Here is a 22,515-nt window from a genome sequence, read left to right on the forward strand (position 1 = left end):
ACTTCTGAATATGTTTATTTTTATAAAATACTCTATGCATTTTTTCATTTAAGGGAGATCTTAGAAACTATGAGGCTGCTACAGCCCATCACCAGGTGTTACCATTTTGTTGTTGTAATGCCATTGGCCTTTTTTTTGTTGTTGTTGTTTAAGTTATGAGAATCAGAGCAAATAGAGAACATGCCATTCAGTAACAAACTGTATTTTCTTGGACTTATTTTATCAAAGGCTCAGATATCAGCAAAAGCTGTTTCCTTTTTTATTGGGACTGCTCTTCAGTGTAATGTGATCGTGACAGCTGCTGTTTTATCTAGAAGCTTAGTTTGCCCTGTCAAAATATCTGACAAGTCCACCTTCCCATGTGTAGGAACCTGACTAGTGTAGTGAATGTGTACATTTAAAGAAATTGAGAATTACCTGTACTTAATCACAGAATGCAATTCAGTTGTCTCTTTGTTTTTTACCTTGTGCTGTTTCTGTTAAATTGAGTAACTGCAAATACTCTGCTAAATAGAGTAACTCGTCCTATGCAGATATTGAGTGAACCAGATCTCTGTGACACCAGAATAGGTTGAGGGATCTGTCAATGATAAGCTCAATTATATTGAAGGGCCTATTGACCTCATGATGCTAAGATTCTGATCTTTAAAATGTACTCATGTCTTGGGTTCGTTTTTTCTGTCTTCTTTTGTTCCCTGTCTTCCTACTAAGACAAATACCTTATTACAGTAAATTTCTAAAGAAGAGGCCCCTCTACATTCATCATAGTATATTTCTTGTGACAAAAGCATCAGGCTTTTTGGTCCCAACAGTCATTCCTGTATTTTCAAGCCTGCATTCAGAAAATGCTGCCTCGCTCCCAGAATAAGTGGGGTTGCCACCATACAGTCAGGGAAGCAGGAGAATGTAGAGGGAATGATGCTTCAGCCTTGCACAATTAAAAATCAAGTTCAACAGCTTGTATTTTCTTCTGCTGCTTCCTTGGTCTGAAACATTGAAACTAATAATCTTTTTGGCCCTGTAACACCCCTTCACAGATGAGAATGATGGTGCTTTAGTCACTGTAGAAGGATCTGAGTCACACTTGGTAGTAGTGATTTGTGATTGGAAGTGAAGCTGAAATAAAGAAGTGAGCGATCTGTGTCTGGCAAGGCTGGAAGAATTTCTTATTATCCTTTCTCCAGTCCAAACTTAGGACTCTTCTTTTATTCCAAATCAGAGCAAAACCTCAAAACTTACTGACATTTTCCAGAGAATTCATATTGGAATGGCTGGAGCTGAAACCTTACACATTTCTGAACTATTGTCCTAAAGTCAGTACCTTCACTTGGGTGAAGGTACACTCAGCACTTTGAGACAGTAAATTCAGTGCGGACTGCTAGAAACCCAAAGAGATCAAGTATTTACATTTAATGAAATGAGTCTACTGAAAAAGTAGTATGATTGTTCAATTAAAAAGCATTCCATGCATACACACAAGGGGGCAAAATTAAATTTTAATCTTGACATTTCAAAGTTTTTTTAAATTTTGGCTTTATTTTCTTGTGACATTTCCCTTGTGTAATTATTTCCATTTTTGTTTTAAAGTATAGGGCAAAACAGAATTTCTATAACACTGATTAACAGCCCTAGGATACATAATCAAACTGCAAGCTCTAGAACCACCACCTCCTGCAGACTGAGATAGGACAGTGGTTTGTAGGAATGGTAAGCTCTCTTAGCTCTGCCTCAATCTCCACTAGTGGAAAGACTAGGAATTTTGCCAGTGGGTTTCACTGTTATTTGGCAGAGAGAAATAGGCTTACCTAGCACACACGATTCCAGCTAGGTTCTGAAGAACATTCTTCACTGGACATGGACTTGGCTGCTGTTTTTCCATAAACTTAATCTCTTTTTTTTTGCCATGTTCTTTCTCATGCTTCTTAGTTCTACCCAGTTCTGGTCTCCTAAGTCTTTAGACCATCTCTTCCTCACCTTTCTGCCTTGCTTTGCAGCTACTTTTGCAGTCTTTCTACATCTGCTTCTCGCTTCCTTTCCTCTATTTCACAAAATTAGTGAGAGACTTAATTGACTTGATTCTAGTGAAGCTGCTGAGCGTGACGGACAGCTTGGCCAGATTTGGACTGAAATTTCTAAGAATGGCAAAGGGCACAAGCTTTACAAAGATGATTGCCCTCTTCCCTGAAGGTCAGGTGGGACAAACTGAACTATCTCAGAATACCATCAAAATTTACCAACATGCATGAATTATATTTTCCCCTGTGGTCATTCACAGAGACAACACTAAGGGCAGTGTTGATCCAGACAATGAGGTGTGATAAAGCCAGAAGATCTGAAGTAGTCTTACCATGCAGCATCCTTTCAGGCTTCTCCTTGGTGAATTTTTCACCTTTAAAAGTCAGAACTGATACATGAGATTAGTCATGGCAGTGCATATGTTAGGATACCTCCAGACTCCCCCATCTCACCTCACTTCTAATTTAGTCTGTGTGTAGTTAGGATTCCATTTTTTATTTAAATAGATAATTTCTGAGTCAAATGACCAACATATCATTAGAAGATACCATATTTTTTCAAAGGGAGTGTGAAAATGTCACATTTCAACTTTGTTGGCCAACCTCCTTGTTCAGAAGCAATTGAAATGGCTTTGCATTATGGCCCCAAAATATCATAGCTGATCAGGCTATGGTATTTGTCATTTGTCAAATCTAAGAGGAGAAAAATACGGATCACTTCCTGATGCTTTCTGCCTCTTAAAAACCCAAAGACATTTATTTTCTTTTTTTTAATAGAACTTTCTGGCTTCACATCATTTGTCCATAAAGCTTTCATATATAACCCTATTTTTATATTTTGGATAACTAAATATTTTGTTGTGGTGGTTTAAAAATGGTATTTTCCACTTCAGTGTTCCCACTGAAACCACTCCAAACCATGTGCTGCTTGATCACACCCCCTCCCCTCGGCAGGCTGGAGAGGAGGACTGGAGACATTAAAGGCATGGGTTGAGATAACAACAATTTACTGGAAACAACAGTAAGATAAGAAAATTAATAGCAGCAACAGGAACATCAATACTAATGACAGAAGGTACAAGAAATAGGCAAACAGTTCACAGGGACACAGGCACACCCCATCCCTAACAATAGCCCACTGTTCCTTCTGCCATGCTACACCAATCTGGAAGTGAGCCCTTCCCCCATCCCTGAAAAATGACACAAAGTTGCAGAGAATAACCTATGTGTCCTGGCGATGCCACCTTCTGGCTACTGCAGAAATCAACCCTGTCCTGGCCAGAACCAGGATATTTTCCCCCCCTTATTCTATACCATCTCTCCATCATGCCCAGATCCTACACCTTCCGACTATTATATACATATACTTTCATATATTCATAAGCATGAATATAATTTCCATAGTCAGTGACCATCCCTCCAAGCTGTCTACTGACTTCTTTTAGTCAATGACTGTGAGTTCAGTCCATCCTAGAGATCTTACAGGGCATGAGGGCTAGTGTGCTGTCAAGTGGTTGCAAGCTGCACCAGGAGCTCACAACTGGAGCAATTCAAACTCATTCTCCATGGTAGTTCCGGCATACACTGACAGTGTCATTCAGCAACCACTTTTATACAATTCAACATTACAGACTATTCTAACCCAGAAATCAAATTCCCTGGAGGTATGCACTGTGTTTCCGTGTCCCAAGTGCACCTAGGTCCTTGAGCAAAAACAATCCCATGAATGGCTTTGCCTTTGCTTGAGGCAGGATTAATCCAAACTCTCTTCCCTAACACATTTCTCATATGCTCCACAAGGACTTTATATCCTTCTGCATTGTACATTTGACATTTTGACATTCTGATTGGGCAGGGCAAGCAAGGTAGATCCTCTAGTGTTAACTAACTAGGGGGCCTGCGCTAAATGCAGATCCCAATGTTGAAGGTCTCACCGCCCATTGCTTTCAATGTAGTTTTTCAGAGTCCACTGTACTGTTCCATTTTCCCAGAGACTGGTGCAGGATAGGGAATATGATGCACCCACTCAATATCGTGGTGGCCCAGGTGTTTATAGAAATAATTCACCCTTATGTTCTAGTCCAGATCCACCTGAGGGACTTTAATCTTGGCAGCCTGATTCAGCTCTCCATTGTTGCAATGTTCTTCAGTAGCCCAACTCCAACCCCTCCCATATAATCAGCTACCAGAATATGAAAAAGAATACTCTCTCTTCACTGATGGCTCCTAGCATTTTGTAGGGATACATCAAAAATGGAAGGATGACGTAAGAGAGTCCTACAAGTTGCAGAAGCTGTTTAGGGACAATGTGGATCAAGTCAGGGTGCAGACCTGAAAGCCTTCCAGCTGGCCTCAGGTGTCACTGAACAAGAGGAATGGCCAGTACTCTATACTGACTCATGGTGGCAAATGCTCTGTGGGGGTGCTACAGCAGTGTAAAAAGAGTGATTGGCAGTGCAGAAGGAAACCATCTGGGCCACTGAACTGTGGCAAGATGTCACTGCCCGGGTAGAGAAGTTGGCTGTAAAATTACATCATGTAGATGCATGCACATCTTCTCTATTGCACCTCTCTAGAGCTGCCACAGCATTCTCCTTGCAAATATTCTGTCACTTTATCAGAGTACATGAACTGCTAAACCATTGGAGCAGAGAAATTCCCCAAAAACTGGCCCATTCTCTCCCCCATTTTACGCTACTCGTGACCATCCACTCTCAGGGCAGATCTCTGAATAACCTCCCAGGAAATCCCTGCCTCGATTCTAAATATGGTGTAGACTGCACTGAGGAGACATGGCAGATTTAGCAACAAGAATATGCTTTCCTTAACATCCAGCAGGAATTCAAAATTCTCAAAAGCTGTTTTAACTGGTCTGAAGGAGGAAAAGGGGGTGAAAAGCTGAGGAAAATCAACTCCCCCATTTCCCCCCACAGACTGGATGTGATTATTAATGACTCCCAGAGCTAGTGCCTGAGTAAGGATAAGAGAGAAACGCTGAATACACCTCCCAAATGACGTTCATTGCCCTTTATCTTGCCGTGTGATAAACTGATACTCGGTAGTACAGCAACAAAGCAATCCCAATCCCCCTCCCTGCTCTGAAAAAGAGCACAATTATGAGCACATAGTGGATATACAAAAACATGTACGGAGTTAGATACCACACCCACATGAGCAGACCAAACAACATTGCGACCAGTAGGTCTGGACCTAATACAACAAATCAAATCAGATTAGATCAAACTTGTTTTCAAGTCACTCTGGGCAGTTCTGTTGTTATCTCAACCCTTCGTGCCTCCCATTAGGCCCCAAAGAAGGCTTGTGTTTTAGGAATGGTATTCTCCAATTCCATGTTCCCACTGACACCATGTGCTCCTGCAAACCATGTGCTGCTCCATCATTCCCCTTCTCCTCAGCAGGCTGGAGAGGAGAATTGGAGGCATGAAAGGGAAAGCTCAAGGGATAAGAACAATTTTTACTGCAAACAGCAATGAGATAAGAAAACATACAGTAATAACAGTGCTAATGACAGAGGGTACAAGAAAGAGGCAAACATTTTGATGTAGGAGGTGAACCCCCCCACAATAATGCCCAACCACTCCCTCCACCACACTACACTGACCGAGAAGTGAGCCCTTCCCCAGAAAATTACACAAGATGGTATAGAATAACTTCCAGGTCCTAACCATAACCCCTCCTGGCTACTGCAAAAATTACCCCATCCTGGCCAGAACCAGGACAATTGTGGAGAGAGATAAAGATAATAGCATTTTATACTGAAAATCTTAAAACTCTGAAGGGGTAGCAAAACCTGCAAAATTTTTATATACAATATTTAATATCCACATGTGTGTATGAGCGTATGTATGTGTATATATGCTTATCTAAAATTCAAAGGAATTTAGTTACTAATTAATCTGTTAATTTCTGTCAGACTTTAAACATATTTTAAGTGCTGTTATTCTTCACTCTTCTGGTGTGGTATGTTCAGATGTGAAAATCACTTTTTACATGACTTCTGTTCTTCAATAGCTCTAAGTTTCTTTTAAAAAATGTGGTTAAATGAGAATTTGTGCTTTTGTCCACAGGAATTAGAAACAAAATTTTAAGATACGACTGGAATAATATTTTAATTGAAATAATGGGGCAGACTGAGTTTTTCTTTATCCAACAACCCATGATAAAATTTCACACTAGGGTTTAACCCTTCATTGTTCATAGTTCATAGACTAACTAGCTTAAAACTAGCTGCTTTTGCTTCTTTACATGATTTCAGGAGTCTTATGTTAAGACCGGTTATAATTTTAACATGTTGAGTACTGTGAAACAGCTGGAGAGCAGAAGCCATATATCAAGTTGCCATTTGTTTTTCCTTCCCAGTTGTGTGTATGTGTGTGAGTATTTAACTGTTTTCACCAATGTTAAGCAAGCATTTCAGTGTTTAGGATGTATCTCAGTTGCTATTAATAAGGTTGTTGGATCTGGATAATGTTATAGAATTCTTTTCTTTCTCTCTCCCTTCCTTTTTTTTCTTGTAATGCTTAGTTGGTAAGTATGATGCCGTATTTCAAAGCTGTTGCTTCATTGCACATAACTAACTCATCACTCTCTTTAACCTGTAGCATGAGCAGCAATTGCATAATGAAATTCGAAATTCCGTTTTCTGTGCTCATCTGTTAATACCCTTCAATCTCTGCGGTTCGTGTCTCATGTCTCACACCTGTTATCTTTTATCTTCTCTCCTCCCCTTTCCTCACTTCTTTCCACTCCTCCTTCCTCATCACTTCTTCATTCTCAACAAAGAAAGAAATGCTGTGATATTTCTTCTCCTTCCAAAACCTCCACTAGAAAGCATTGGCCACATCAAGGTAAAGGGCAAAGGCTTGAAACGGAAGGTCTTTCACGCTAGCTGTGAATGGTATGCTGTGCAAAACAACAACGGTTATTTTCTATTCTCTAATTTCCACCATTTGAAATGCTTTAATTTCTTGTAAAATCAGAACAAGATAGAATTTCAGAAAATGCGAATGCATGTTTCCCTGCCTGCCTTTTTCTATAAGGCACAGTGAGTCAGGCATTATCATGCTTTTCCAGATTGTTTGGCAGTGAAGTACCTAGTTCATGAACAAAATTACTGTCACCAGCTGGGGAACAAATAACAGCCCTTTCTCTCCCCTGTCACTCGGATGCGTTGTGTCAGTTTGAAGATAGAAAGTACCATGCTGTTGCTCTGGAGCAGGCAGGTGAGGGACCAGGCAAGAACAGCCAGGTTGCTAAATACCACATGTTTATGACAATCTTTTTAATTTGCTCCTAGATTTCTTACCTTACAACCTCATTTGATTTTAGAGGAATCTTTTGAAATAAATCATGACCAGTTTTGAATGATTTTTGCACCCTTTATATGTGAAATGTATACTGAGGCAGAGAGACCTTCAGTTCTGATTATTGCATTATTATTTTAAAGAATTACTAGTAATAGCATGATGTCAAAGAAATAGCAAGTGATTTCTGGCTTACTGCAGTCCGCAGGGGTTTCCCCATTGACACCTGCAGGACCAGGCTTCTGTCTGTAAATTAGATGGGTTAGAAGCCTTCAGAAGCAACTGAGATAGTTGAATTCAATCACACTGTTAGTCTCTGTAAATGGCTAATGAAAATGCAGTTTAGTTTCTATGGATGGGAGTTCATAGTATTAATTTTCTGTAGCACGGGAAGGAGAATGTGATTTTGATTTCATATTTCCTCCTTTTCCTTTTGTACCTCTATGGAGGAAGATCTGGAGATAGGCTGTAGGAAAGAGCCTTGTCTCTTGCAGTGAGGACTCTGGGGCCATTGGAGAGTAGCTCTGGGCACTGGGCTAATTAATTACATAATATTGTCTCAAATTCATCTTGTTCCTTTTACAAAGAAACATTAACATATAGTGCATCCAGTTAGTACAATCTGTTCAAGCTTCTGCCTTGTGGGCCCTGTAGGAATTTGCCTTTTGAAGCACCAACTAAAGTTGGTATGGGAGAAGATGCTTTGCTCTCTCAGTTGGCCCCCAATTCACTCCACCTCTTCAGCAGCATTCCTAGAGCTCCCTTCATGTGCAATGAGCTGTTAACCTTCATGTTCTCATTAAAGACTGGATTCTTCTGGGTTATGGTTTGACTAATGATTCCCCATCCCTGCAAGGGAACTGGAGCTATTTGTTTTCCTGGTTAGCTGGAGAATGTTGCCCATTTCAGTGCTGCCTCAGAGCAAGGGGGTTCTGCAGTCCCATAGCTCAGTGGTTTCTGCAATCATCTTTTCTGTAGGCGTGGATTTGTGGCAGTTGCCGATTCCATGAGCAATACCATCACCCACAGCTGGTAAAGAGCTAGGAGATGCTGTGGCAGTGACAGCAGCACTGAAATTCCTGTCTGCCCCTTGCTAAGAGATCCCGTGCTGCAAGTGCGGAAGGCGGTGCTGACCCGTCTGGTTCTTGCTGTCCTCTGCAGGCTTCTGCCCAGAGACTCAGCCGGGAGAAACTCCAGCAGCAGCAACAGCACAGGTGGATGGAACAGACTTAGCCTCTCCAATGTCTCCTCGGACTAGCAAGAGCCGCATGTCCATGAAACTGCGCCGCTCCTCTGGCTCAGCCAACAAGTCCTGAGTGGCAAGATGCCTGCAGCTTTCTAGTGAAGAGCAATTGGCCACCCTTCCCGCAGCGACTCACCACATTCTGGTTTTCTTTACTGCTCACACCTTGCATTCAAGGACAGTGTCTCATGTGTGTGTGCCCATGCCCTGCATACTCCTTTTCTGTATGTTTATTTTAAACAGTGACACAGGAATTTTACTTTAATATTTTAACTTGGGTTTTTTTTATCAAACTCCAGTCTGCCTTTTTTTTTTTTCCTTTGCACTGCAGTTTGTACCCTGCACCTTTTGCCTACTTGGATGATTATGGATGATTAACTTTGGGTTTTTAGTCTGGTTGATCTTGAGTCAACATGGAATTGGAGACTGCACTTGGATTACACTATATTTATTGTGCCCCATTGCAATTTTCTCTGTAACAAAGAAAGAAATATGTACAATTTGAAAATGAATGTACAATTTTAAATTTAAGTTGCATTTGTAAAGTCTTTGTCAGATGTCACGATGTTAATGCACAAGACGTGTACAGATTATTTATGTTAAGAATAAAATAGTTCAATGGCCTTTCAAGCATTACAGAATCCAAATGAAATAATTCGCTCATAGCACCCTTTCATCATAAAGGGATGTATCATTTCATAATTCTGCAGATAATCTATGCCAGAAAAAAAAAATCACTGTGCTGAAATTCTACTTATGCTTGGCTTCCAAATATTTTTATAATGTTTGCTTTTCCAAGTGGTGTCAATAGTAAATGCCATTGAGTTTCATGAGTTTTAGCCATTATCATTAGGCTGCTCCATCTAGATGTATATTCTTTTTTCTTACATTAAAAAAAATAAATAAACATTTTCCTGATAGAAATTCATTGCTGTGATGATGGGTACTAGGGAAGAAAAGGGAACATGCTCCAGGAGCCTGGCCTGAAATGTTAATAATTTCAACCTTCTGAGCGCAGATTAGTACACGACTTCCACCCACCCAAAGGTATTTTCCTACAGAAAATTAAATGCTCACATTTTGAGTCTAGTAAACAACAAAATGCTGTTAACAAAATGTAGCATGGCATCAGTACTAACTGCATGTGTAAATATATCATAAGGGCAACGATAAAAAAAGAAATTATGTATTGTCATTCATGTAGTATCTACAAATTTGTAATGGTTGAAAAGAAGACATGCTATTTAATAATCCAATAAAATTATTCTTACCACCTTTTGTATATTAGTCATTCACCTCACTGATTAGATTATTAGTCCAATTTATAGATGAATTGTGTATTACATGTACATGGAGCTGTTAAATGCAATACACAGCTTAGTTTTCCTTTGTATTAAAATGTACATACAACTTCTCAAGAACGCCCAGCTAAAAACTTTTCCCCATATCTAGTAAATCCATTGCATGTAGCTCTTCAGATAATACAAAGCATAGGCTGTTCCCTCTGGCAGGCTGTTTGTTCAAAAGTGCTAATTGTAGGAGCAGTTAATAATCATCATGTTTGCGTGGTCTGGAGCCCTTCATCTTTGACTACACAAGGAGAGAAAGGGGAACCATGATTTTAAAAAAAACAAACCTAGTGACTTTTTCCGGGGTAAACTCGTTTAATTGCATAAACGGGCATTTTTACCTAAGTCTCTGTTGCCAACAAACGACAGAAAAATGCACAACTTAAAATAACATGCTTTATTTTTGGCATATTGGTGAGTTGCAAGTTTAGCCTCCTTTGTCGGAAAGCAAATCTTGGCTGCATTAGGTTATATTGTATTAATTTGTTCATCCAGGTTGTGGAACTAAAATTACAAAGTCCATGAAGCACGTTTAACATAAACCACTTATCACTTTCTTGCAGCCTTTGGGCATGATATATCTTTTGTTCTGTGTAGCAAAATATAAAACTACGGAAATAATTGCTTTAGAGGATGCTAATCAAAAGATTGAAATATTTTACATGCTCATGTCAGAGAGATTGTTAGAACAAAGACTGCAACTGGGATCAGTCTGGTTCTTCAGAAGTCACCAGCTGACCCACTTTGCCCTGCCGAATTCAAGAAAAGCATGAGCTTTCTTTTAAATCCTTTATTGAATTTTCTTGCCCTTATTTTTAGACTCATCTGCTATCACATTTAGAAACAAGCACTCATGGAAATAAATAAATAAACAAACAAACAAACACTGGCTGAAGTGTCAGTAGCTGGTAAAATCAACAGCATTTGAAAGCATTTGGCCGGAGCATTGTCAAAGGCAGGGAATACACGCCGCGGGTTGCTTTGCTAAAGGTGGGTGTTGTTCGGGAGAAGGAAGGTAGCCTGCCACCTGCGCTTTAGCAACATGTCTAAAGACTGCTTCACGTCCTAAATTCAGCTGTTCACGAGACTCGGAGGAGCTCACATCGAAAGCGCAGCTCACAGGGGAGAGGGGTGGGATGCCGCCTGACAAGGCGAGGCGCTTTCCTGCCCAGCCTGGGGAGACCCAGTGCCCCTGTGGCCGCTGTCCGTCCGCACTCCCGAGCACAGCGGAGCGGAGCGGGGTTGGGAGCGGGCGGCGGCCAGAGACTGTGTTTTGCCCACCACACGGGTGCCGGAGTACAGACACAGAGAGCAGAGATGCGCACTGAGCGACAGAAGATCGACACCTCGTATTTCAATTAAGCGGACAGCACGATTAATTTCCCATACGTTTTGCTAGCTATTATATGACTTGACACTGACTTAATATGAACATTTACCTTCTCAGCTATCAGTACAGAGTACAGCAAACAAAACACCACGAACGTTGAAGCTCGGGGGCTAAGGCTATTAAAACAAGGTCACTAAACCAGGCTCCTTTTCTCACGAAAAATAATTCCTCTCTTTAGATACCCTATATACAGCCGTACTTTTCTCGGTCGCTACGGAAGATGCGCTGGCGGCGGGCCGCCTCCCGGGGGATGCTGCCGGGGCTCCTCGCCCGTCGCCGCCGGCCGGGGCCGTTCCCGTTCCCCGGGGCGCTCCCTGCACTGCGGGGCCCGGCGAGGGCGCTGAGCCCTGCGCTACCCACCGGCCGGGAGTCTCCGGGCGGCTCTTCCGACGCCGCGAGAGGCGCGACTTTCCATAGGAATTGCGGCGCGGCCAGGACTCGCCGGGCCGGCCGGGCGGTGGGAGCAGTCCCGCGGGGCTAGCAGCCGGGCCGGACGGGCACCTGGAGCAGCAGGACCGGCCTGCCCTCCGGCGGGTGGCACTTGCTGGCGTGCCGCGCCAGCCCGGGCGCGCTGAAGAAGGTGGCGGGGCAGTGTTTGCAGGGGAAGCCCTCCCGCTCGCCGCCCCCAGCGCCGCTCTCGGGGCCCGCGGCGGGCGGCGGCAGCAGCAGCTCCTCCCGCACGGCGTGCCACAGCCGGTGCTTGTCCCTGCCGTCCGCCGAGGGGAAGCGGGCCCCGCACAGGTGGCAGGCGAAGGCGAGGGGCCCGCGCTCCGGGGGCCCGAAGGCGGCGGGCCGGTGCGTGCCCAGGTGCTTGCGGAGGTAAGCCTGGCGCCGGAAGCGCTTCTGGCAGCAGGGGCAGGCGAACGCCTCCCCGCCGGGAGCCGGCCCGGGGATGGGGACGGGGACGGCCGGGGCGCTGTCCGCGGGGCCGCGGTGCTGACGGGCGGGCGGCGGGGCCGGGGGCGCTGCGGGGCCGCGGGGCCGCCGCTCGGGGCTGTTCTCCTTGCCCGCCGGGGCCGAGGCGGCGCTTTCGGCGCTGGGGCCGGGACGCGGCTTGTGCCAGCGGCGGTGCGAGGCCAGGTTGGCGGGACAGCTGAAGATCTTGTGGCACTCGGGGCAGCGGTACTCGACGCGCACGATGCGGGAGCAGCGGTGCTGAGCCAGCGCCAGCGGGTCCGCGTACCGCTCCTTGCACAGCTGGCAGATGAACTCGCCCAGCGGCGAGCGCCCCGCGGGCGGCCCCGGCCGGGCCTCGGGCCCCTCCTCCTTGATGCGCAGCCCCAGCACGGGCGAGGTGGTCACCTCGTCGGCGAAGCTCAGTTTCCGAGCGGCCTTGCCCTTCCTGGCGGGCGCCTTGGCGCGGGCCGGGCGCTTCCCGGCGGGCACGGAGGGCGGCGGGGCGGGCGGCGAGCGCGGCTGCAGCAGCAGCTTCTCGGCGGGCGGGAAGGAGGCGGCCAGGGGGAAGGACTCGGCGGAGGCGGGGGAGCTGAGGCACCGCTCGAAGAGAGCCGCCCGCGGCCCCGCCGCGCTGCACGGCCCCGTCACTCCCCAGGCGGCCGCAGCCCCCGGCGGGGCGAGCCCGCAGCCGGAGCCGGGGGGCCACGTCGCGGGGCGAGCGGCCGCGGCCGCCTCCTCCTCCTGCTCCTCCTCGCCCTTCTCCCGCTCGGCTCCCGGTCCGGCGGCGGGGCTGTTCCCCCCGGGGGGCTGCGGGGGCGGCGGGGCGGGCGGAGGGTCCCGGTCCCGGTGCGGGTCCCGCGGGCGCGCCCGGCAGGAGCCGCCGGGTCTCCGGCTGCGCTTGACGAGGAAGCCGCGCGGCATGGCCGGGGGTGCGGGACAGCGGAGCGGCACCGCCTTTATACCCCCGCCCCGCTCCCGCCCGGGCCTCTCCTCCCCCGCCGCCGCGGCCAATGAGGAGTTGGGGCCGGAGCGGGGCCGGGGCTTCACCCACCGCCGGGGCGGGAGCGCTGCGGCCGCGGGGACGGGCGGGGAGCGGGGCTGGGGGAGGTGCGGGCCGGGAATGGGAGACCCCCGAGCTGGGGGCGCTGCCCTCGGCCCGGGGCCCGGGCGGGGCTGGGGCAGAGCCCGGGGCTGCCGTGGGTCTGCCGTGCGTGTTCCAGCGGCGCCTCCATCCCCCCGGGCCCGCGGGACCGCCCCGCTCGCCCCTCGCCCAGGGGAGCCGGGCTGGGAACGGGCCCTGTCCTTCCCACGGCCATACCGGGAGTGCTCCCAGAAGTGGCCAGAAAGCCCCGGCATCGCGGGGAGCTCCCGGTGCCAGAGCGGAGCTGCCGGGCTACCGCCGCCGCGTAAAGTGCTAAATCACGGCTCTGCCCGGTGGCCATGGCCGGTCCCTTGGCAGCCTCACCCGCGGGAGCCTCCCGAGCCCGGGGCAGGCAGGACTGAGGTGCGGGACAGCAAAATGCAGCAGCGCCCCAAGCTCCCCCATCCCGGCCCTTGGCGGGTGCCGTGAGCCCGGGGCAGCCGCTTTGCCCCCGGAACAAGGCAGGAGTCGTGTCGTGTTTGCCAAAGCACTGAGCGCCTCTTTAGGGGAATGGAGCGGCTCTCAGCAGCCCCAGGGCGCGGTGGCAGCATCTCCCGTTGGAGCGGCCGCAGCCCGGCCCGGGGGGGGGCAGGACGGGGCTGCACACACGGGATGGGCCACTGGAGGTGACCGCGCTAAAGCCTCGCCCCCCGGCCGGGGACGGACAGACAGACAGACAGACAGACAGACAGCCCTTGCCACGGCAGGACGGCCGGACTCACCCTGCTGGAGGCATCGCCTCGCCGGAGGAAATAGAGAGCACCAGGAGAAAAGGAGAAACAGCACCTCCGGCTCGAGGGGCTCTCCAGGAGTGGAAGAAAGAGATTAAACCTTCATGCGAGACCAGAACTCGCCCCACCTGCTCAAACACCCTCTCAAACCACTTCTCTCTGTAAGTGCTCTGATTATATTTGCTTAGCTAAGTCTTAGTTTTGTTTTACATTACTCTCCTCTCCCATTTCCCTCCATTTTCATGGTTGCAGTGAATCTCAGATTAGATTATAGACTCCGTGGGCTACAGATCACCCTTTGTTAGTACAAACCGCTGTAATTGGGACCAATGAGCCGTGCTTTCATGTGGTTAGGGCACTGCACTAACTGGCTGCTTGATTTTTACCCAATTTTTTTTACCTTTGTAGCTGGACTTCCCAGCTCCATTTCTCACTGAATAACTGGATCTCTGGTTACAGATCCACTGTTCCTCCAAGCAATATGTAAATAGTTCTTTCAGTTTCTCCTTGTAAACGATGTTCCCATTAATGTTTCATTTGCTTTTGTCACATTGCAAAAAAAAATCTGTGGTAGCAATGTCCAGTTCTGGAATGTCCAGTTCGGTTTGCAGTCCTAAGAGGTGAAGAATCCAACAATGCCTTTTCTATCACAGGAGTAGCTGGAGGTAGAGTGTCAGTTGGAAAGCAGGTGTATTGAGTGCTTACTGAAACTCCAAACAGTTTTCCAGTAAAAATTGAAGTTGCACCTGGGAGTTTCTCCAGGCCCCCAGTGTCATCATCTGACATGGCCCAGACATCATGGGAATGACTGGGGAGTAACCTACAGTCACAGAGGTGGAATTGCTGCTCCATCTCCCCAGCTGATGTCCCTCCTGCTTCTGGGCTCTTCTCTGTGATTTGGTGCCCGTCTGTGCCTCCCCCTTGCTCACAGTGCCCTCCAGCACAGCCCTCCTTTAGCTTTCTAAACTTGCCTCCAGTTTATGATCAGTTTCTAAGGTGGGACCCCAAACTGCAGAACCCATCACTCCATCCTTGCTCTTGCTGCAGCTCGTGCCAATGCCCGCAGGTGTCTGACAAAAACACCGGCAAAATTGCTTGGGGATTCAACTTGGTTCAGCCACCTCGTGCCTTACTTCTCTCAATAAATATACTGCTTTCCCCAGGCTGTCTCTGCCCCAGTGCAAACTCTCAATGCCCTGGCTCCCACCTGGAAGGGTCACAATTATTCTCTGATTACAGATTATTTCCCCTCCCTCTCTCCCACATTTACAAGAGGGTGTAACCGTAGTGACTGGCATTACACCAAATTCTCACAGCTTCTGAGCTTTCCAAACTGTTACACAGGTTTATCTTCTTGCCATCATCCTTTACTCCTACCAAAAATTTTACAGTTATAGAAAATTCAGATAATTTATAATAATAGTTAACAATTTGGTGGACACACCCCCAAATCCAGTGTAAATTTGCTGGATTTTTTTTTCACTGTCTTATTACATTTCATTAGTCCTATCACCTAGCTGAGAGTGCAGCATTACACCCTCCTGAACATGCTACAACAGGGAAACTTTATTTAAAGTCAAAGCTTTTCTAAGCAAGGTGTTGAATAATGTTGTTGCTGCTGTCCATACACTGTGTTCTCTACAGTCTAAAATCAGGTTGGCCTTGATTAAACATGTTGGCTGCTTACACAAGAGTCATCCTTATCTGACCTGAGATTAACCAAAGGGTTAATCCCACAGTAAATAGGAAATTGAACTTCTCATGGAAAAATGCAGTAGCTAGTGGGGAACCAGCAGGATAAAAAAAAAGAGGAACCAGTTCCTTGGCCTACATTCTTTGCTTCCTCAGTCTATTCCCTCCTCTCTGGTTGAGGCTGAATGTTGGTGTGCCAGGGAATGGAAGCAAGAGTAGTACATCCCTGCTCTGCCTCCCTTTTTGCTGAGGTTTCTCATTTTGTGTGAGGGGACTTTTACCCTTGTTCATAACTTGGCTGCTAACATAAGCCCGAGGGACCCATTCAAGCCTTGCCAAGATTCAGCAATCAGATTCAGTGATGGCAGGGCCAATCTCCTGGGGACCTTCCAAAGTGAGGACAATCTTCAGATTCCTCTGGATACCTTTCCGTGTTGCTGCCTTTTTTTAGGGACATGGTTTAGTGGTGGGCTTGTCAGGGTTAATGGTTGAACTCTTAAAGGTCTTTTTCAACCTAATCAATTCCATGATTATGTGATTATGGAGGATGCTCCATCCCAGGGTGCTCCAGAGTTTGGCCCCAGAAGCTCATCATCCAGGTCCAGCTGTCTGGAGACTGTCATCTCTGGCTGTGAGGTAGGGGCACCATTGCTTTCACCCCCAGCCATGTCTCCAGAAGCTCCAGGACAGCTGGAAGCCTGTGCAGACACTTAAGAGGAGGTCTACACCTCCATGGTCCATGAATAAAACATTGTCAAGTAACTGGGCAGCTGTATTTAAATTTCTGAACAGTCTTGGGGCATAAACAGCAAGAGGAATGTATGACAGAAATGCCAGCTGGCAGAGAGAAGGTCTTGAGTGAGGTCTGGTTCCCAGAGAAAACCCTAGAAACTCTTCTGGGAGCTGAGGGGACAAAAAGAAAAAGAGAAATTCCTTTTGCCACTTAGTAAAGGAAAAAATAACCACAACTTTTAAAAAATAAGAGTTAAAAATAAAATAGAAAATTACTATAAGCAAAGGATTAAAGAACATTTTTCTCCTTCATGTTTCCCCTCCCCACCACAAAAAAAAAAAAAAAAAAGAAAAAAAAAAAAAAAAAAAAGGTTGTGGTTGAGTTTTTTATATTGCAAGATTTCAAATAAAGTTGACTTTTAAATCTTGCCCTGACATCTGGTTTGTAATTAATGGAGCAGTAAATAGGAGGGAGACAGAAGCTGCCTCAGAAGCCTGTCCTTGATACATGACTCTCCAGCAATATAGCTAGATGAGCGATACCACCCCCAGGCTCCAGCACTTAAACAAAATCCAGGCTGGTTTTGGTGGCAACACAAGCCATTTCATCTTCCCCCTAGAACAAGGCTGCCAATTATCTTGCTGCAGTTGGGGATTTGATGCTGGTGACAGACATTGAAGGAAATATCTGCATTATGAGGATATGGATTGTCTAATATAACTGACCTTGCTAGTATCTTAATTGTGTTTTGTTTTACCCGAGGACAATCTGCTTCAAGAGGAAAATGATGCTAACAGCTGCTATGCTTTCTCCATTGCTCAAATGTTAACAAAAAGCTTTCTGTAAGGGAAGGTAGAAAACACTGTTCTGTGAAGGTACTTAGGTTAGAGGGATTTGATGCATTATGAAGACACTATTAAAACATTTAACCTTCCTCTTTTTCACATCACAAATGAAGTGATGCTGTGAACTGGTCACATCACATCACCCATCACTAAGGTGGTGCTGGGAGGACAGTGGTGCCACAGCTCCTGTCCCTACTCCACATGTGAGCAGCTCCATAAGGGCCAAAAGAACAATCTCACATTTTGGTTCTTCCCTACCTCCATTAGCCCATTGCAGGGAAACCAGGTCCTCTCCAGGGAGCAGATTGACGTTCCCAAACTTATAATAGGAGACTTGATGGGACCATGATGACTTGTTACTTCATTACATTTCAGCTGGATTTCAGCTCAAGCCCCACAGGCTGAAGCTGTTCCCCGTTTACCAAATTTGGCTCCAATGGAGCTATTTACTGATCTCACCATGTCATAAATAGGAAGATTTGGCTTCCTTTGGCATGAGATTCTCAGCAGTCTGTTCCCTACAAGCATCATTGTATGTTGCAACTCACTGAAAAAAGACCTCCTGGTACAGAAGGCCATGGTTATCAGTTATATGGATATCAGTAGTGTGGCTTTCAGGGGAGCTGGGTCCCAGCTGCACTTGGTGCAGGTGTGTGTGCAGACAGGTGGATGGTTCTGTGTGCAAAGAGAGCAACAAGTGAAGAGACCAGAAGACAAGACAGCAGGAGATTGGGAGAAATGAAGTTTCTGAGGGATGCCTCTGCTGCATGCTGGTCTGGGAAACTCCATGCCTGCCTCCAGTAAAGTGTAGGCAGGACAGAGAAACATGCTGGCTGCCTAATTTCACAAAAATTCCCTCTCAATATAGGAGGCTTTCAGAGAGCAGAGATCAGAACAGATGAATCACAGACACAAATACTTAATTTTGTTATGGTCACACTTCATCCTGCTCTTGTGCTGGCACTGGAGCGTATTCAGTTCTGCAGGGATGTGATGTAGGGTGCTGAGCCCACAAGAAAATATTTACATTTTTTTCTTCCCCCCCTCAACCCCAATAATTCTTTCATGCCCCTGTTCTAAGGCCATCTTAGTCAATAAAATTCCTCTGACTCAGAGGTGCAACAGGTAATTCCCCAGGGCTGTTGCCCAAGACTTTTCTGCTACCCCTACTCCGTGATACCCTCCATTTTCTTCAGGTCACAACAATTTCCCGGGTCATTTTCCTGCCAGAGTTGGAGGCACTTCCTGACAGAAATATGCTACTGTGTCTTTGCTTGCCTATGCAAAGGAATGGCAGGACTTGTTGTGGAATAAGATGCAGTATGGCCTGGCCACTGCAAAGCAGCACCACTGACAGCAACAGTTGCAAAGGGGCAGATGGAGCATGGGAGATGCTGATAAGAAGAACCAGTGGCAGGGGGTGGGAGAGGACAAGCAAACTATCATGGAAGGCTGGCTAGAAACAACTGGACAGAGCAGCACCCAAAAGGAACAAGCTGAAAATTTGCATTACAAGGAAATAAACCACATCTGAGCTGAGTGCCTGCATCTCAGAAAAGCAACAAGGAGGATGATAGCTCCCAAAAGGAAATAGTGATTAGTCTCTTTACAGGGAATGTGATAGAGGAGGGCAAAGGAAAGGCAGCACTGAGCCAGAGAGCTGCTGCTCTTTTCTGACAATGCACCTCCAGCTTCTGAGCCCATCCACCTTGTTCATTCCCAAATGAAACCTGACAAATGCCCATCATGCAGGAAGCTTCAGAGAGGCGAGGCTGCAATGCCAGCTCTTGGCAGGTGTGTCAGCGTGGAGATTCTTTTTTTTTTCTTTTTTTTCTTTTTTTTTTTTTTTTTTTTTTTTGGCGGGGGGGGGTGGGGGTTGTTTTTTGGGGTTTTTTGGGTTTTTTTTTTTTTTGTGGGTGAACATCCATGTGCAACCCTGAAGGGCATGGCAAAATTCTTTGCTGGCTAAAGAGGTGGGAAAAGGGAAAGTGTATCAATGCTTCAGGATGATCTAAAACCAAAGCTCCTCTTCAGCAAACCTCCCCTCTCCAAGTGCCAGTGCCTGCATAGGAGGCAAGGGGAGTGGTCACTGGAGGATGTCTCCAGCAGAACCCAGGGGAAAAGCAGCACCAAGACAAAATCATCAAGCATATATCTCATTGTTTTGAAAATATTTTTCCACTTAGCCCTCTTTACTTCAAAGTCAGGAGAGGGGACCCAAAACCAGCATCCTGCTCCTAGTACTAATATAATGAACCTGAGCAGCTGCCATGCAGGATTCTCCACTTACATTTTGCTTCTTTTGTGACATTTGATTAAAGTCTTGCTATCCTAAATATTAATTAAAGTGCTTGGAGCTTGGAGGCAAGGCCTAAATTTCACTTTGTCTCCCAAGTTCACCAGCTCCTTCCTCCTCCTCCTCCTCCTCCTCCAAATATGTTTTGCTATAAATTACTGGCACTGTTTCTGTTGATAGTCAACATAATCAAACATTTGTAAGCATGCTGTCTCTTCAATCTGTTCAGTTGATGCACTTTACCTGATCTTTCATTAAAGTAATCAAAACACTTGCTGTGCCACGTCTAATGAATGTTGCATGTATGATTAAGTACTTTCATTCATATTGCAAGTTTGATTTAATGTAATCTGCCTTTCAGACAGCCATTAGCCCAGCTCCTGCGTGAATTCGATTAATTGGCTGAATTCTTCCAGATGTCCTTTAAGTATTACAGGAATTTCTATGTAAAAACAGCAGGGACCATCTAGCAGGGAAGCAAACAATGATACGTTATATTGCTGCCATGACTTACAAAAAGCTGGATTCATTTTCATTAATAAAACATCTGTACTGCTGCACAGCTATGCATCAAGATGCATTTATTTTATATGTTTATTTTTCTTATGACTATAAATAGACAGTTAAACAGAAGCACAGTATGTTCAGTTGGAAGATAAACAAACAGAACTGTATCAGAAATGAAAATCGAAATAAAGAATGTCAGAGTTAGGACTTATAAAATACGCATCATGTGGTGTAACAAACATGGCACCAACTCCTATGGCTGCGTGGTATTTCTTAGGTTAAAAGCATTTTTCTTAGAGCACGATGAATCTGAAAACAATTGGTTCCTCAGTTGAAATGTCCTATATCCAGTATGTGGCTTATTGTACCTTTAAGTGGGAGGGAAAATGTAGTTTGGCATTTTTAAGTGGTATACAGTAAAAAGTGTCATTAAAACAAACAGTTCTTCTTAATTCTCAAAATGAGAATTTTTTTCTTTTTTTTTTTTTTTTCCCCACAAAGTTGCACTTCAGAAAGGAATCACTTTTTCCTAAAAGCAAAGTCCCTAAAAGCCTGTTTGTGTTTCAGTGCCTGCTGTACCCAACCTGTGCAGGACATGGTGCTGTTTCAGGGCATGGGGAGGATGCCTCCACAACACAAAGTAGCTCCTTCCACTTTCTGCTGACCTTGCTGGATCTGAGAGCATCTTTTGAAGAAGGATGTGAGATCTCAAAGCCTTCTTGCCCCTTCTGTCCTCTCCCCCTGCCTACCCTTCTCATGCTTGGGAATGAGCCCACGGGGCAGACTGGAGAAGTCTGGCAGCCCTGAGCTCAGAACAGCTTAATTTTCCTGAATATGTGACACTTCTCATCCATGTTAGAGAGCTGCAGGGCTCTGCCTGTCGCCACTCGGTTTCTCTGGCCTCTGCCAAGTCAGGCACTGAGGAAGGGAGAGGAGCAGCAGCAGTGCAGCAGTGTTGCCACTCTCCCCAGCAGTGCTCTGTCAAAGGGCTCTGTCTCACCTGGGGAACAGCCAGGTCACATTCTTCCCCTCTCCTCTCTGGCTGCCTCTTTCCCAGCTGCTGCACAGCTTGTAAGTGTGTTTGGTCCTTGGGGTCCCTCTCCTGCTCTAGGCAAATTATTGCCATTTTGCACCACATCAGGACTTTACTGACTGCCCTGTCAAATTGAGCAGGAGCTTGTACTAGCCAGTTCATTTTCAAGGGCTGTTTTAATAGATGATGGATTTACAGGAGACATCTGAAATAATATTGTTCAGCAAAACTTAAGTGGTACAATGAAAGGGATTGAGACTTGCTAAACTGTATCTCCTTTTTTTCCCCAACATAGTCACTGCACTGGCCAACAGCTTGCTTCTTTGTGTACACATTCTCCTTGGCTTTCAATTCTTCTTCTGTTTTTTGCTTTTGTTCCTATGTTATCTATTAGCCTCCTGTAGCAAAGGTACCCATAAAAATTCTGCAATTATATTATATTATATTATATTATATTATATTATCAATATTATCTGTATCCTATTATGAAAAACACTTTAAGACCAATTTTCTAGCCCAGCTGTGCTGTGAGACTTTGCTCCAGTACCCACATAACCTCATAAAAGCCTGGCGCTGCTGTATTGTGCCTAAATCATTACACTAACCCATTGCAAGGCTCTCCTGCCCATGACAGGGAAAGCAAAACACAGAGAGCTGATTGACTCCCTTGATCTCTGTTCCAGAGGGATTTTCTTAGCCAGGAGAGCAGTGGGTTGGCTGGAGAAGGGAGCGAGTGCTGAGTGGGAGGTGAGGCAGGCTTTCCTCAGCAGCCGCAGGAGCCTCGGCAGCACCGGCAGGAAAAGCACTTTCCCTTTTGAGACACATCAGAAACTTGATTCTCTATGCAACAAAAACAGTTTCTAAATTTTTGCAGAGCAGAAAATGGTGTAAATATCACCTATACGTGACCAATCTAAAAATTAAATGTAGCAAAGCAAAGCAAGCCTTTTCTAGTTTCCAGTGCTGTATGTTTTTCAAGGTAGATGTGGAAAAGTCTCATCTTCTTTTGAAGGCTGTGAGACTGAAAAATTATATCAGGGGGCTTTGTTATTGATGTTTTTCTAATACAAATGTTTTGAAATCCCTGCCTTTCATGTGTCTCTTACAAATAAGCAGAAATGTGTGATGAGTCATCTTTGCTTTTAATTCCTTTAATAGATTCTTACCTCACCCACTAACGTCTAAACAATTCTTGTTTCTGTAACAATCCCTTCCTCAGTGGTAAATATTGCTCTCAGACAACATCTTTTTCGGAGGTTCATTATGTTCATTCTGTGGCTGAGACTCATTATACTCAGTTATTTATTTAAAAGAACAAA

At 45.8% G+C, this 22,515-nt stretch overlaps 2 protein-coding genes across 10 annotated transcripts in view; one reads left to right on the forward strand and one right to left on the reverse strand.

The window, feature by feature from the left end:
* Positions 1-9,860, forward strand: part of RALGAPA1 (Ral GTPase activating protein catalytic subunit alpha 1) — a 129,865-nt gene extending 120,005 nt beyond the window's left edge. For 5 of the 9 annotated variants that reach the window (XM_083863641.1, XM_083863644.1, XM_083863645.1 and 2 more), the window contains one exon: positions 6,819-8,474. In XM_083863641.1, the coding sequence (XP_083719767.1) occupies positions 6,819-7,009 (191 nt within the window). In that variant the 3' untranslated portion in view covers positions 7,010-8,474. Of the gene's footprint in view, positions 1-6,818; positions 8,475-8,500 lie in introns of those variants that run through there. The other 4 variants (XM_083863643.1, XM_083863650.1, XM_083863649.1 and 1 more) reach the window with 3 other exon arrangements.
* A 1,938-nt stretch (positions 9,861-11,798) lies between these two features.
* INSM2 (INSM transcriptional repressor 2) lies at positions 11,799-13,139 on the reverse strand (the record flags this gene model as incomplete). The annotated part of the gene is made up of 1 exon (XM_083864440.1): positions 11,799-13,139. One exon carries the CDS (start codon positions 13,137-13,139, stop codon positions 11,799-11,801), a length of 1,341 nt encoding a protein of 446 aa, XP_083720566.1.
* Between the last annotated feature and the right edge of the window lie 9,376 nt (positions 13,140-22,515).

Source organism: Zosterops lateralis (assembly GCF_965231275.1).
Source record: "Zosterops lateralis genome assembly, chromosome: 6".
Classification (NCBI taxonomy): domain Eukaryota; kingdom Metazoa; phylum Chordata; class Aves; order Passeriformes; family Zosteropidae; genus Zosterops; species Zosterops lateralis.